This window comes from Berghia stephanieae, chromosome 5 (genome assembly GCF_034508935.2).
Source record: "Berghia stephanieae isolate SIO BIC M18660-M18661 chromosome 5, UCSD_Bste_1.3, whole genome shotgun sequence".
NCBI classification, from domain to species: Eukaryota; Metazoa; Mollusca; class Gastropoda; order Nudibranchia; family Aeolidiidae; genus Berghia; species Berghia stephanieae.
Genome location: NC_088364.1, coordinates 81,931,343 through 81,943,842, shown reverse-complemented (window position 1 = coordinate 81,943,842; position 12,500 = coordinate 81,931,343). Strand labels below are relative to the sequence as shown.

At 39.1% G+C, this 12,500-nt stretch overlaps 1 protein-coding gene across 1 annotated transcript in view; it reads left to right on the top strand.

Moving 5' to 3' along the window:
- Positions 1 to 12,500, top strand: part of LOC144973722 (extracellular serine/threonine protein CG31145-like) — a 37,175-nt gene that overhangs the window by 13,578 nt on the left and 11,097 nt on the right. Inside the window, exons 6-8 of the mRNA XM_078916554.1 lie at positions 628 to 720; positions 4,355 to 4,467; positions 7,407 to 7,582. Of these exons, the coding sequence (XP_078772680.1) occupies positions 628 to 720; positions 4,355 to 4,467; positions 7,407 to 7,582 (382 nt within the window). The remainder of the gene's footprint in view (positions 1 to 627; positions 721 to 4,354; positions 4,468 to 7,406; positions 7,583 to 12,500) is intronic.

Genomic DNA, 12,500 nt, shown 5'->3' with positions numbered 1-12,500 from the left:
AAAAACAATCTTTGTTTCCGTATTCTACTGTCATGTGTGCATGTCTCATGGGACAGCGTGGCTAAGCGGTACGGTCTTCGCTTCGTACCCGAAAGGTACCAAGTTCGATTACCCGCTGCGTTGTGTGGCCCTGAGCAAGTCACCTCGCCCTAGCTCAATTTGCGGCGCTGCACTGTGGCTGACGCCTGGGTTATATCCAGCCTTCCCTTGGAATAGACCCTAGAGACAAATTTCCCCTTGGGGATGAATAAAGGGAATTTTATTTTTATCTATTATTGATTTAAGGAAACTCTTGCATTGACTTGTGAGTTAAAACGTTTAGTACATTTTGTGTAATTAATCTTAATTCATCTATCAAAAAATTTTTATACGTCACTTATATTCCCTATTAACATCTGGGATGATCGAAGGAGAGAGAGCTAAAGGAAGACAAAGAATGACTTATTTAAATAACCTGAGAATGGCCAAATGTGATTTTAAAAGCAACACAGATTTCATGCGCACCGCAGAGGATCGTGATTCGTGGAGACAGCTGACCGGCAACGTGCTCAAGAGCACAAACCACGATGGATCATGATGTTCCTTGATTCTGATAAATCTCACTTTGACTAATTCGTCTTTTCACAGATTTCCACGAGAGCAGGAGACACTCCCAGACCACTTTTACTTCAATGACTTTGAACGGCACATAGCTGAGATAGCGGCGTTCCATCTTGATCGGTATTACCACTTACTACTTCATTAAACTTTTATTTAGAAAACGTAAGAGGAAAATAAAACAGAATCAAAAGAGAGAGAAAAAAAAAAGAAACTAACAACAATAAAGCGCTAAAAACTCAAAATAAGAGCGTTTATATAGACCAACATTTCGCTGTATCCTCTCAAAGCGCGTTACAAGGACTATTTAACCTATTATGGTCTCTATGACAATTTTATATTTGTGACCCATCGTCTCAAAAGGGTATTATTTCGGAACGAACAATATGCTTAAAAGCCGAATTAAATGTTAAATTGGTCAAAAATATAAATTGTTGGCATTAGCACCTTAAATTATGGTATCCATTCTCCTCAATAAAACATACAAACTCAGCACAAGTCTGATATTTCTGGCAATAAATTCAATTTTCAATATCCTAACTATCCATAATTAATACCGTTTTGAGGCGAAGGGTCACATTTGGTTTTCAACTTGGGTAACATTGTTACTGCCCGAGTACTCTATTTTACCCTTGCATAATGAGAAGATGTAATTAACTCTCTCCTTACTTACCATTTTCATGACTTTTCCTTAAATGTCATATTTACTCAACAGAGAAATTAATTTTTTTAAAACTCCAACTAAAGAAATAATAAATAGATAAATGATAAACATAATTTTGTTCAGGAAAAACGACCTTTACAAAATTAATCACATTACATTCTTATAAAAATAACAAATAATTTTCTTCAAATTTTGTGATGTACAAAACAAATTTGAATTATAGAAATTGTCATTTGGTTATAACGATTGGCGAGGAAAGGGTCAAAGAGTCTATTGACGCTATGCGATGAATTAAAATAAAACCTCATAACATCCGCCAGAGGATATAACATACCCAGCACACAAAACAAGGTGTCGCTTTAAACGGTTATAGTCTGATTAACACATTAGTGAGAACTGCCTATAAATAGTATGCGCTTGGCTAAGAAGCTCACAACATTGCCATCCGGAAGTATAACGGACCAACACACAAAACTATGTGTAACCTTGAACGTTTATAGTCTGGTTGATACAGTTTGGTGAGAATTGCTCATAAACGCGGATGGCAAAAAGCAGTAACAAAGACCAGAGTGACGTCAACTTCATTCTATCTATAGTGTGGTTCATGCAGTTTGGTGAGAATTACTCATAAACGCGGATGGCAAAAAGCAATAACAAAGACCTGAGTGACTTCAACTTTGTTCTATCTATAAAACGCTGACGATAACAAAGAGATGAGTGACGTCAATATCGTTCTATCTATACTGGCCAACAGATGAAGGGTGTTGTACGTACGGGTACACTACAATAGAGGGAATAGAGAAGTCGACAGATTAAATAAAATTAAAAAAAATAAAATAAAATAAAATAAAATTTAGCTTTTATATAGCGCAATATCCACTAAACGTGCTCAAAGCGCTTTACAAAGGGTCCCTGGTCAACAGCAACATTTAACATGTAGGACGGGACATGACGCCTATTAGGCGATATTATAATTTTTCGGACAAAGACAACGCTGTTAACGGCCAGGTACTCATTTTACACCTGAGTACGGTGAGAGAATGTGAGTAAAGAGCCTTTTCCAAGGACTCAACTATGCGCCGAGCGCGAGGCTCGAACCCAGGATATTCCGATCCGAAAGCGAGTGTCATACCACTAGACCACATAGCCGCACATTAAATACGAGAATGAAAATATCAGGGTGTCATAATACATCTAAGAAAAATATAAACACAAAAATGTCGATTACAAGTTATAATTTCAGTAGATTCAGATGTATCTGCTTGGTGAAATTTCTATAATATAGACTTGACTCAGGTGTGAATGAGTACCTGACCTTTGGCAGTGACAAATATGACATATATTGTATGTCTATTTGGTACAAAAAGTAGGACGTCTAACAGACGACTGGTACTGCACGAAATGGAAATATAGTTTCATATGGCCTACTGGAGGGGTTGGTGGGGGGGGGGGGGTTAAATGAAACATAATGTAGCGCATTGATGATCGCGGCAAATCCGTGGAATTACCCGATGTAAATATTCGTATTTATATAATGATTTTTTTATACACACGTCATTCGCTTTGATGACCTTCGCAAAAGATCGTGATCACTCAGTCACAAAGAACATGATAATAAGTAACCAGACAATGAGCGCTTGCATGAATGATTTCATTAGCGTTCTTCTAGATTCAGTGTTGTTGTCCTTGGGCAAGACTTTTTCAATTCATTGACATGTCGACTGATATATGTGTCTTATCACGTCAAACTAGTGCAATGTCAAAGAGGAGCGGATGTCATATATATATATATATATATATATATATATATATATATATATATATAGATAGTATGCAGATGACGTCACTCAGGCCTTTGTTGTTGTTTTTGCCATCCGCGTTTGTGAGTTGTTCTCACTAAATTGTATTAACCAGACTATAAAAGTTCATGGTTACACAGAGTTTGTGTGTTGGTCCGTTATACTTCCGGATGGCAATGTTGTGAACTCCTTGGCCAAGCGCATTCTATATATATATATATATATATATATAATATATATATATATATATATATATATATATATAATATATTATATATATATGCATATTTATGTAGAGTATTCCCATAGTCTCACCATATTCGGTTGTGTATTCTAATGGTATGACTTTCGCTTTCGGATCGGAAGGTCCGAGGGTTCGAGACTCGCTCTGAGCGGCGTATAGTTGATTCATTGGAAAAGGCTCTTAACTCACATTTTCTCACGGTGCTCAGGTTTAAAATGAGTACCTGGCCGGTAACAGCGATGACTCTGTCGGAAAAATAAATGTTATATTACCCAACAGGCGTCATGTCTCGTCGTAAATGTTAAGTGTTGCTGTTAGCTTGGGGCCCCATGCAAAGCACTTTGAGACTTTGGATTTTGAGCTAAATAAATGCTCTATTTTTTAGTTTATTCATTGCTATTCACAATAATTTATTCATTCCCCTACAAGCCATTTCAATTTCATACTTGACTAATAGCGTATTAGGTGCTAGTTTTGAATGTACCTTACCTCTAACCTTATCGGAGTTCCGTCTCCCTACAGAGGTTGAATGTCATGGAACGCCACATTCTTCACGCTCAGGGCCATTACCGAGCAGTCGATTATCTTTTTGCCAGTTGTTTCCTTCGCATTTCCAATGCAGGACTTCCTTGGTTTGCCCCGTGCCTTTCTGCCAACTACTTTTCCCTCTAGCACTGATTTTTAGATGGTAGTTTTGAACTAATGCTCTTATGAGATTCCTAACAACCTAAAACCATATTATAGATATATTGAACTTGACGTCACTCGGGTCTTTGTTATTGTTTTTTTTTGCCATCCACGTTTATGAGTAATTCTCACTAAACTATATCAACCAGACTATAAACGTTTAAGGTTACAAATAGTTTTGTGTTCCGGGTGGCAATGCTGTGAGATACGTACACGTCGGTCGTATTCATAACTTTCTGAACACTCTAGGCTCTAGTTTGCTATGGTCGAATTTCATCAATCAGTGTCCACTTACTACAGCGTTCAACGATTTTTGTCTCTTTCCATTTCATTGTTTTTCCATATGACGTCTCCGCACCAACGAGTGTTGGGTTTTTATCGAGTACCACCCACTGTTGGAAGAGTCTTCAGCATTGAAAAGGACTTCAACGGATTTATCAACACGACCCTGGAGGAAAAGACCTACATATCACCAGGTAATCTGCTTATTTCATCTTCTTCTTCTTCGTTCATCTGATGGACATCTATGGCTGCAGTCCGATATCTGCTATGAAGTCTGCGGTCCGCTTTAGGTCCTCATCCTCACCATAGAGCTTTGTGTTGAGTGTTGTAGGGCTGACCCAGTGGTTCGAACGTTGCACGTTGTATAATGGGCAATCCATAAGCACATGTAAAGTGGTTGCATGGTCGGTTCCACATGGGCAATAAGGGGTTGTTCCAATACCGAGCTTTGTAAACATATGTCCTCTTAGTCTATTGTGTCCTGTTCGGAGGCGGAATAGGGTGACTTGGCTACTTCGCTGAATGGCATGGATTGGATCCTTCTTGTTGGGATACAATAGGATTCAGTAGTCGGATGTCACGTCCGCTCAGTAACCAGCAGTTTGGTTCTAAACAAAGAAAATAGGTACTTTTTTATTCTTCATGCTCGACCGTTGAGGAAAAGACTTACATATCACCGGGTAATCTGTTTATTTAAAAATGGGATACAATAGGATTCAATAGTCTGATGTCACGTCCGCTCAGCAACCAGCAGTTTGGTTCTAAACAAAGAAAATAGGTACTTTTTTATTCTTCATGCTCGACCGTTGAGGAAAAGACTTACATATCACAGGGTAATCTGTTTATTTAAAATGGGATACAATAGGATTCAATAGTCTGATGTCACTTCCGCTCAGCAACCAGCACATGGTTCTAAACAAAGAAAATCGGTACTTTTTATTCTTCATGCTGGCTAGAACTTTTTCAAATGTCATATGATCAGAATGTATAAAAGTCAAAACATGATCAGATTTATAATGTTTTTTCTCCTCTGGATACACTCTTATGCTCGTCGGAGAAGTATTTCATAAGGGCTTCCGCCATTGTTCCGATAGTTTAGAACCAGTTACAATGTTACTATGCACCATTACGAGGGAAGTGACGTCACGACTGTTGAAGTCTATTTCATCACTATAAAAATATGACTCTGCAGCGTCAATATATCAAAAAAGTTTTCCCCATTACACTCGCTGAAGTCTTTAACCCTCTCCTTACCAACTATAGGAAAATCGTCACATTCGTTACGATACAACCAAAATTTTTCTTATTCAAATTTCTTTTGCACATCATAAAATTAAAAGAAAATGAACAGTGTGTTGTAGAGTATGTTTTGCTGAAGAATTTATGTATCGCAAGAACTTTACTGCTATTGTGTTAGTTGAGTGTGAAGTTTTGAGGAAAATCCTGAAACTGGCTGGTAAGGAGAGAGTTAAGAACTTAATATTTAAGTTTTCAACTAACACCCCCCCCCCCCCCAAAAAAAAAAGCTAGAGCTTTTATATAGCGCATATCCACTAAATGTGCTCAAAGCGCTTTACAAACTACCGAGATGCGTATCAATTCAGCAAAAAAGAGAAGTATCTAATCTATTATGAATCTGAGTATCCTGAAAAACACTTCACTTCTAAAAAAATAAAAAATAACTACAATTCCCTTTATTCATCCAATAGGGGAAATTTGTCTTTAGGGTTTATTCCAAGGGAAGACTGGATCTAATATAAATATATATGTATTCTGTGTTTAGTTGAAAATGGCCAAGGGCCGAAACGTCGTTTGTTTTGTGTTGTTCATTAATGAGTCAGATTTACCCCCTTTATCTTTATCTCCGAAGACTGGAGTAACCCGGGCGTCGGCCGGCGCAGTGCATGGCCGCAAATTGAGCTAGGACGAAGTGACTTGCTCAAGCAAGGCCACACCGAGCAGTGGGTAGTCGAACTTGGTACGTTTCTGGTACAAAGCAGAGACCTTATACCACTGAGCCACGCCGCCCAACGTCTGCTTGCTCTTGTTGTCTTGAATATTCATTTACATGGGTTCAAGTAGTAGTGCGGCTATGTGGTCTTGTGGTATGACACTCGCTTTCGGATCGCAAGGTCCTGAGTTCGAGCCTCGCGCTCGGCGCATAGTTGAGTCCTTGGAAAAGTCTCTTTACTCACATTATGTCACCGTACTCAGGTGTAAAATGAGTACCTGGTCGTTATTAGCGTTGTCTCTGTCGGAAAAAAAATTGTAAGATCGCCTAAGAGGCGTCGTGTCTCGTTCTACATATTACGTGTTGCTGTTGGTCATGGGCCCTTTGTAAAGTGCTTTGAGCACATCTAGTGGATATCGCTCTATTTAAAAGCTCAAGTTTTAAAAAAACTTATTCTTGAGGGCAAAATGAGACGTCACTTCGGGAAGGAAAGCTGAATTAAAATAATGTTCACTAAGGTAAGGTCGAGGGAGTGATTCTCAGTATTTGACAGACAGTTCCTTGGTTTGGAATGAAGAGAAAATCACAATTTCTCCGGCTGACATGCCGCTCTGTCTTTGAGACGGACGTGATAAATTCAAGAACAAAACAGTGGAATTAAAACAAAATCTTGAAAATCAGGGTTTGGACTGAAACGTCGTTCTGATTAGGACGGAGTATTTCTATCATCGAGGGCAGCGTGGCTCAGCGGTACGGTCTTTGCTTCCTACCCGAAAGGTATAGAGTTCGATCCCCCGCCGCTGCACTGTGTGGCCTTGAGCAAGTCACCCCGCCTTAGCTCAATTTGCGGCGCTGCACTGCGGCTGACGCCTCGGTTTTTCCAGTCTTCCCTTGGAATAGACCCTAGAGATAAATTTCTCCTATGGGATGAATAAAGGGAATTTTATTTTATCTATTTATTTTTATTCTGCACACCCCATAGTGTTGCAGCTTGAAGATCTATCAGGGAACAAACAAAAAAATGAGCGCCATTGTTAACGCCACTACCACATTATCTCATTCGTTTCATTCATTCTGTTTTGTTGATAAAGGGGAAACCCGAAAAGTCAATTTTATCCATTTTCGTAATTAAATTGAAGCTTACATTCAATGTCACATTGTTATTTATTTCGTTACTTACAGCGGGTAACACTTGCTTCTATTCCGATTGTGACATGTATTGCGACTCCAACCACCCTATCTGTGGAACTCCAGACCAGGTAGAGGCATCGCTACAGATTTTCCTACCGGGCAAAGACAAGGCTGAGCACGAAGACGAAATGCACCCTTGGGCAAGATCTTACAGTACTACTATGCTGGTATGATTTTAAAAAAAAATTAAGTAATTTCTACGTGGGGCGAGTGGCCTAGTAGTAAGGCATGCACTGTGACCCGGAAGGTGCCGGGTTCGAGGCCCGCTTCAAACACTTTCGTTTTGTTTTACCTTGGGAAAGATTATTAACCCCCCGATTTTCTCACTTGGACAACATGGGTGATTCCTGTTGACATCAGACATCTTGTTTGATGAATTATCTATATTCCTTCGTGGAATGCCTAGGCCACGATATCTATGATGCCGTGGAAGAAACGTCTTTCCAAAACAGAGTTGAATTAATGAGTCTCGTGAACGATAAATAAAAATAAATAAATTCCTTCTATTCACCCTATAGGGGAAAATTTATCTTTTTCCATAGAAAAACTGAAATAACCCAGGCGTCAGAGGTCAGGCAGTACAGCGCCTAAAACTGAGCGAAAAGATATAAAGAGATAAAGGTTTATTTCGCTTAACTACGCCACTACCACATTATCTCATTCGTCTGTATTGTTTCTTTCATCCTGTTTTGTTGATAAAGGGGAAACCCGAAACATCCACAGTATCTGTCTTCGTCTAATAAATCGACGCTAATTATTCAATATGTATCGTTACTTTTTCCTCCGAGCTTCAAGCAGCAACAATTTCATTATTCCGTATTCTCTAGACCAAACAGCGCAATAGGTATTCGAACTGGGTAAAAAAAAGAGCTTTTATATAGCGCAATATCCACTAAATGTGCTCAAAGCGCTTTACAAGGTGTCCCTGGTCAACAGCAACATTTAGCATGTAGGACGGGACATGAAGCCTGTTAGGCGACATTACAATTTTTCGGACGGAGATAACGCTGTTAACGGCCAGGTACTCATTTTTCACCTGAGTACGGTGAGAGCATGTGAGTAAAGAGCCTTTTCCAAGGACTCAACTATGCGCCGATCGCGAGGCTCGAACCCAGGACCTTTCGATCCAAAAGCGAGTGTCATACGCACAAGACCATATTCTAGCCGCCTTTCGGGTCGGTACGAAGCAACGACCGTACCACTGAGCCACGCGGCCTCATGCTTTAGCACAACGAAATCCTAATAATCATTCTACTTCTTTTTGAGGGCAAAATGAGACGCCACTTCGGGAAGGAAAGCTGAATTGAAATAATGCTCACTAAGGTGCGGCTATGTGGTCTAGTGGTATGACACTCGCTTTCGGATCGGAAGGTCCTGGGTTCGAGCCTCGCGCTCGGCGCATAGTTGAGTCCTTGGAAAAGGCTCTTTACTCACATTCTCTCACCGTACTCAGGTGAAAAATGAGTACCTGGCCGTTAACAGCGTCGTATCTGTCGGAAATAAAACGTAATATCGCCTAACAGGCGCCATGTCCCATTCTAAATGTTACGTGTTGCTGTTGGCCAGGGACCCCTTGTAAAGCGCTTTTAACACGTTTAGTGGATATTGCACTATATACAATTTCAAGTTTTTTTCTACTTATTCTTGAGGGCAAAATGAGACGCCACTTCGGGAAGGAAAGCTGAATTAAAATAATGTTCACTAAGGTAAGGTCGAGGGAGTGATTCTCAGTATTTGACAGACAGTTCCTTGGTTTGGAAGAGCAAGAAGCAATGCTTGCTGGCAATCAAGCGACAGAGGCTAGAGAACTATCGAGTTGAGGCCAATTTAGAGAGTGAGAGAGAAAGAGAGAAAGAGAGAGAGAGAGAGAGAGAGAGCGAGAGAGAGAGAGAGAGAGAGAGAGAGAGAAAAAGAGAGAGAGATAGAGAGAGAGAGAAAGAGAGATAGAGAGAGAGAGAAAGAGAAAGAGAGAGAGAGAAAGAGAGAGAAAGAAAGAGAGAGAGAGAGAGAGAGAAAGAAAGAGAGAGACAGAGAGAGAGAGAGAGAGAGAAAGAAAAAGAGAGAGAATGAAAGAAAGAAAGAGAGAGAGAGAGAGAGAGAGAGAGAGAGAGAGAGAGAGAGAGATTTAATGTCTGTGTGAAAACTGCCTTTTATTTCAAATAAGGGCTTAAGCATGAAATGTTGATTTGTTCCAGCACCGAAAACGGAAATTGATTTGGATGAACGTAACAATTGCTGGGAATTTCCAATCACCTCAATTTTGGCATTTGTCGTGAGAGAGATCGAATACAACCTTACATTGGCATAGAATGCGTTTTAAAATTTTGGCAAAAGTTTCTTTAAAAATTAATTAGTTAAGATGAATTCCAAGTCAAAATTTTAAACATTGGACTTTCTTTTAAGGTGTAAAGTTAAATTTCTTTGTGTGGATAAGTTAGAGGTCCTGTATTTCATCATATTATATTGCAGGAAAAATGTTTGGCCAAAACTAAAAAAAAGTATTTGGCCAGTGTAGGCCAATGTACCCGCCCAGATGATTGAACGCTGATGAGTCAATGACTTGCTTTGTTCGATTTGATTTGGTTGGAATTCACTCATAAGGTAAAAATGAGTGGGTATAAATGAATAACATGTGGCGGCAAGGGGAGGCGATCTTGATTGGTCCTGATGGGAGTCAAGAATTTCGTTTTCATTTTTTTCCGTTTCTTTTTAATGATGCGTCTTTGAGAAAGTCATTCACACGTTAATTAATAAGCAGAATTTTCCACACAAAAGTGGCAGGCTTACCAAGCAGAAAACTTGATTTTCTAAACTCAAACAAGCTCTCGATAAAACAACTGTATGTTCTTATTAATTAAACAAATAAAAATTGTCATGTACAAAATAAATCTGAATAAGAAAAAATGTATATTGTGTCGTAAAAATGTGACGATTTTGCTTTAGGTGGTAATTAGAGGGTTAAAAACAAAAACACAACAAAATACGATGGAATTTAGGCATCGAGAAAGGATGCAGACAGAACAGAATACAGCTCATGAATGGATCAACGGTGTTTATCAAAGTCATACATGTGACCAACAGTCTCAAAACAGTATTATGTCGGGATGTATCTGATGCTTAATATTGCTATATGGTCTTGTGGTATGGCACTTGCTTCAGATCGGACGGTCTTTGGTTCGAGTCCCAAGCGGCGCAAAGTTCAGTCCTTGGAAAAGGCTCTTTAATCACATTCTCTCACCGTAATCAGGTGTAAATTGAATACCTGGCCGTCAACAGCGTTGTCTCTGTCGGAAAAATTGTAATACTATCGCCTAACAGGCGTCATGTCTCGGGTTCTACATGTTACGTGTTGCTGTTGGTCACGGACCCTTTATAAAGCGATTTGTCAACATAATTTAGTGGATATTGCGCTATATAAAAGCCCTAGAAGCTCTGGATCAGGTTAAAGTTCACACGAACACCGCCTATAACGAATTGATTGCGTCACAGCTCGTATTAACTCACTCAACCCTAACACCGACCATATCCGTAGTTTACCCGTTTTACTTTTACTCCATGCCAATTTATACAGTTTTATGAGACAAATTATAGGCGTCTAGTAACAAAGTTAATGTTTTTAGTTTTTACATGTTAATGGTAGTTAAAACTATGCACATGCTCATTTTAAAACATTTTTTTCCATTTTTGAAAAGCAGCAAAAATCTCTAGGATTGAGTGAGTTAACCATTGGCTCGTCATGGACTTTGTCATGATGTGGTGGTAACGGTCATTGCCCCACGGTACAACGCCAAGATTAGATGACTTATACGAACTTCAACAAAGCCATGAAATTGATACTAATCGTTTATTTCATTCATATTGTATGAAAAATTGTGCTGCTATGTGGTCTAATGGGATGACACTCGCTTTCGGATCGGAAGGCCCTGGGTTCGAGCCTCGCGCTCGGCGCATAGTTGAGTCCTTGGAAAAGGCTCTTTACTTACATTCTCTCACCGTAATCAGGTGTAAATGGAGTACCTAGCCGTCAACAGCGTTGTCTCTGTCGGAAAAATTGTAATACTATCGCCTAACGGACCCTTTATAAAGCGGTTTGTCTACATTTAGTGGATATTGCGCTATATAAAAGTCCTAGAAGCTCTAGATCAGGTTAGAGTTCACACGAACACCGCCTATAACGAATTGATTGCGTCACAGCTCGTATTAACCATTGGCTCGTCATGGGCCTTTGTCATGAAGTGGAGGTAACGGTCATTGCCCACGGTACAACGCCAAGATTAGTTGACTTATATGAACTTCAACAAAGCCATGAAATCGATCTATAATCGTTTATTTCATTCATATTGTATGAAAACGTAATACTCGTAGTCTCCTCCTCATTAAGGTGGGTGGGTGGGTGGGTGGACGTAACCTTTGGGTAACCCACTCAGATCGAGCTCATAATACGCCTCAACAGTCGTGACATCACTTCCCACGTAATGACGCATGGTAACTTAGTAACTCGCTCTAAACTATCGGAATATAGATAGAATGCGCTTGGCCAAGGAGTTCACAACATTGCCATCCGGAAGTATAACGGACCAACACACAAACTCTGTGTATCCATGAACGTTTATAATCAGGTTATTGCAGTTTAGTGAGAACAACTCACAAACGCGGATGGCAAAAACAATAACAAAGGCCTGAGTGACGTCATCTGCATACTATCTATTGGCGGACGCCCTTATGAAATATTTCTCCGACCAGCATAAAAGCGTATCCAGAGGGAAACATTAAAAAAAATCTGATCATGTTTTGACTTTTATACATTCTGATCACAAGACAAATGAAAATTTCTAGCCAGTATGAAGAATAAAAAGTAGAGAATTGCTGGGCGATGTGACATCAGACTATTGAATCCAATTAGGGAATGTCGTAAAATTGAGTGACATTATTATTATTATTATTATTATTATTATTATTATTATTATTATTATTATTATTATTATTATTATTATTATTATTATTATTATCATTATTATTATTATCATTATTATCGTTATTATTATTATTATTATTATTATTATTATTATTATCATCATCATCATC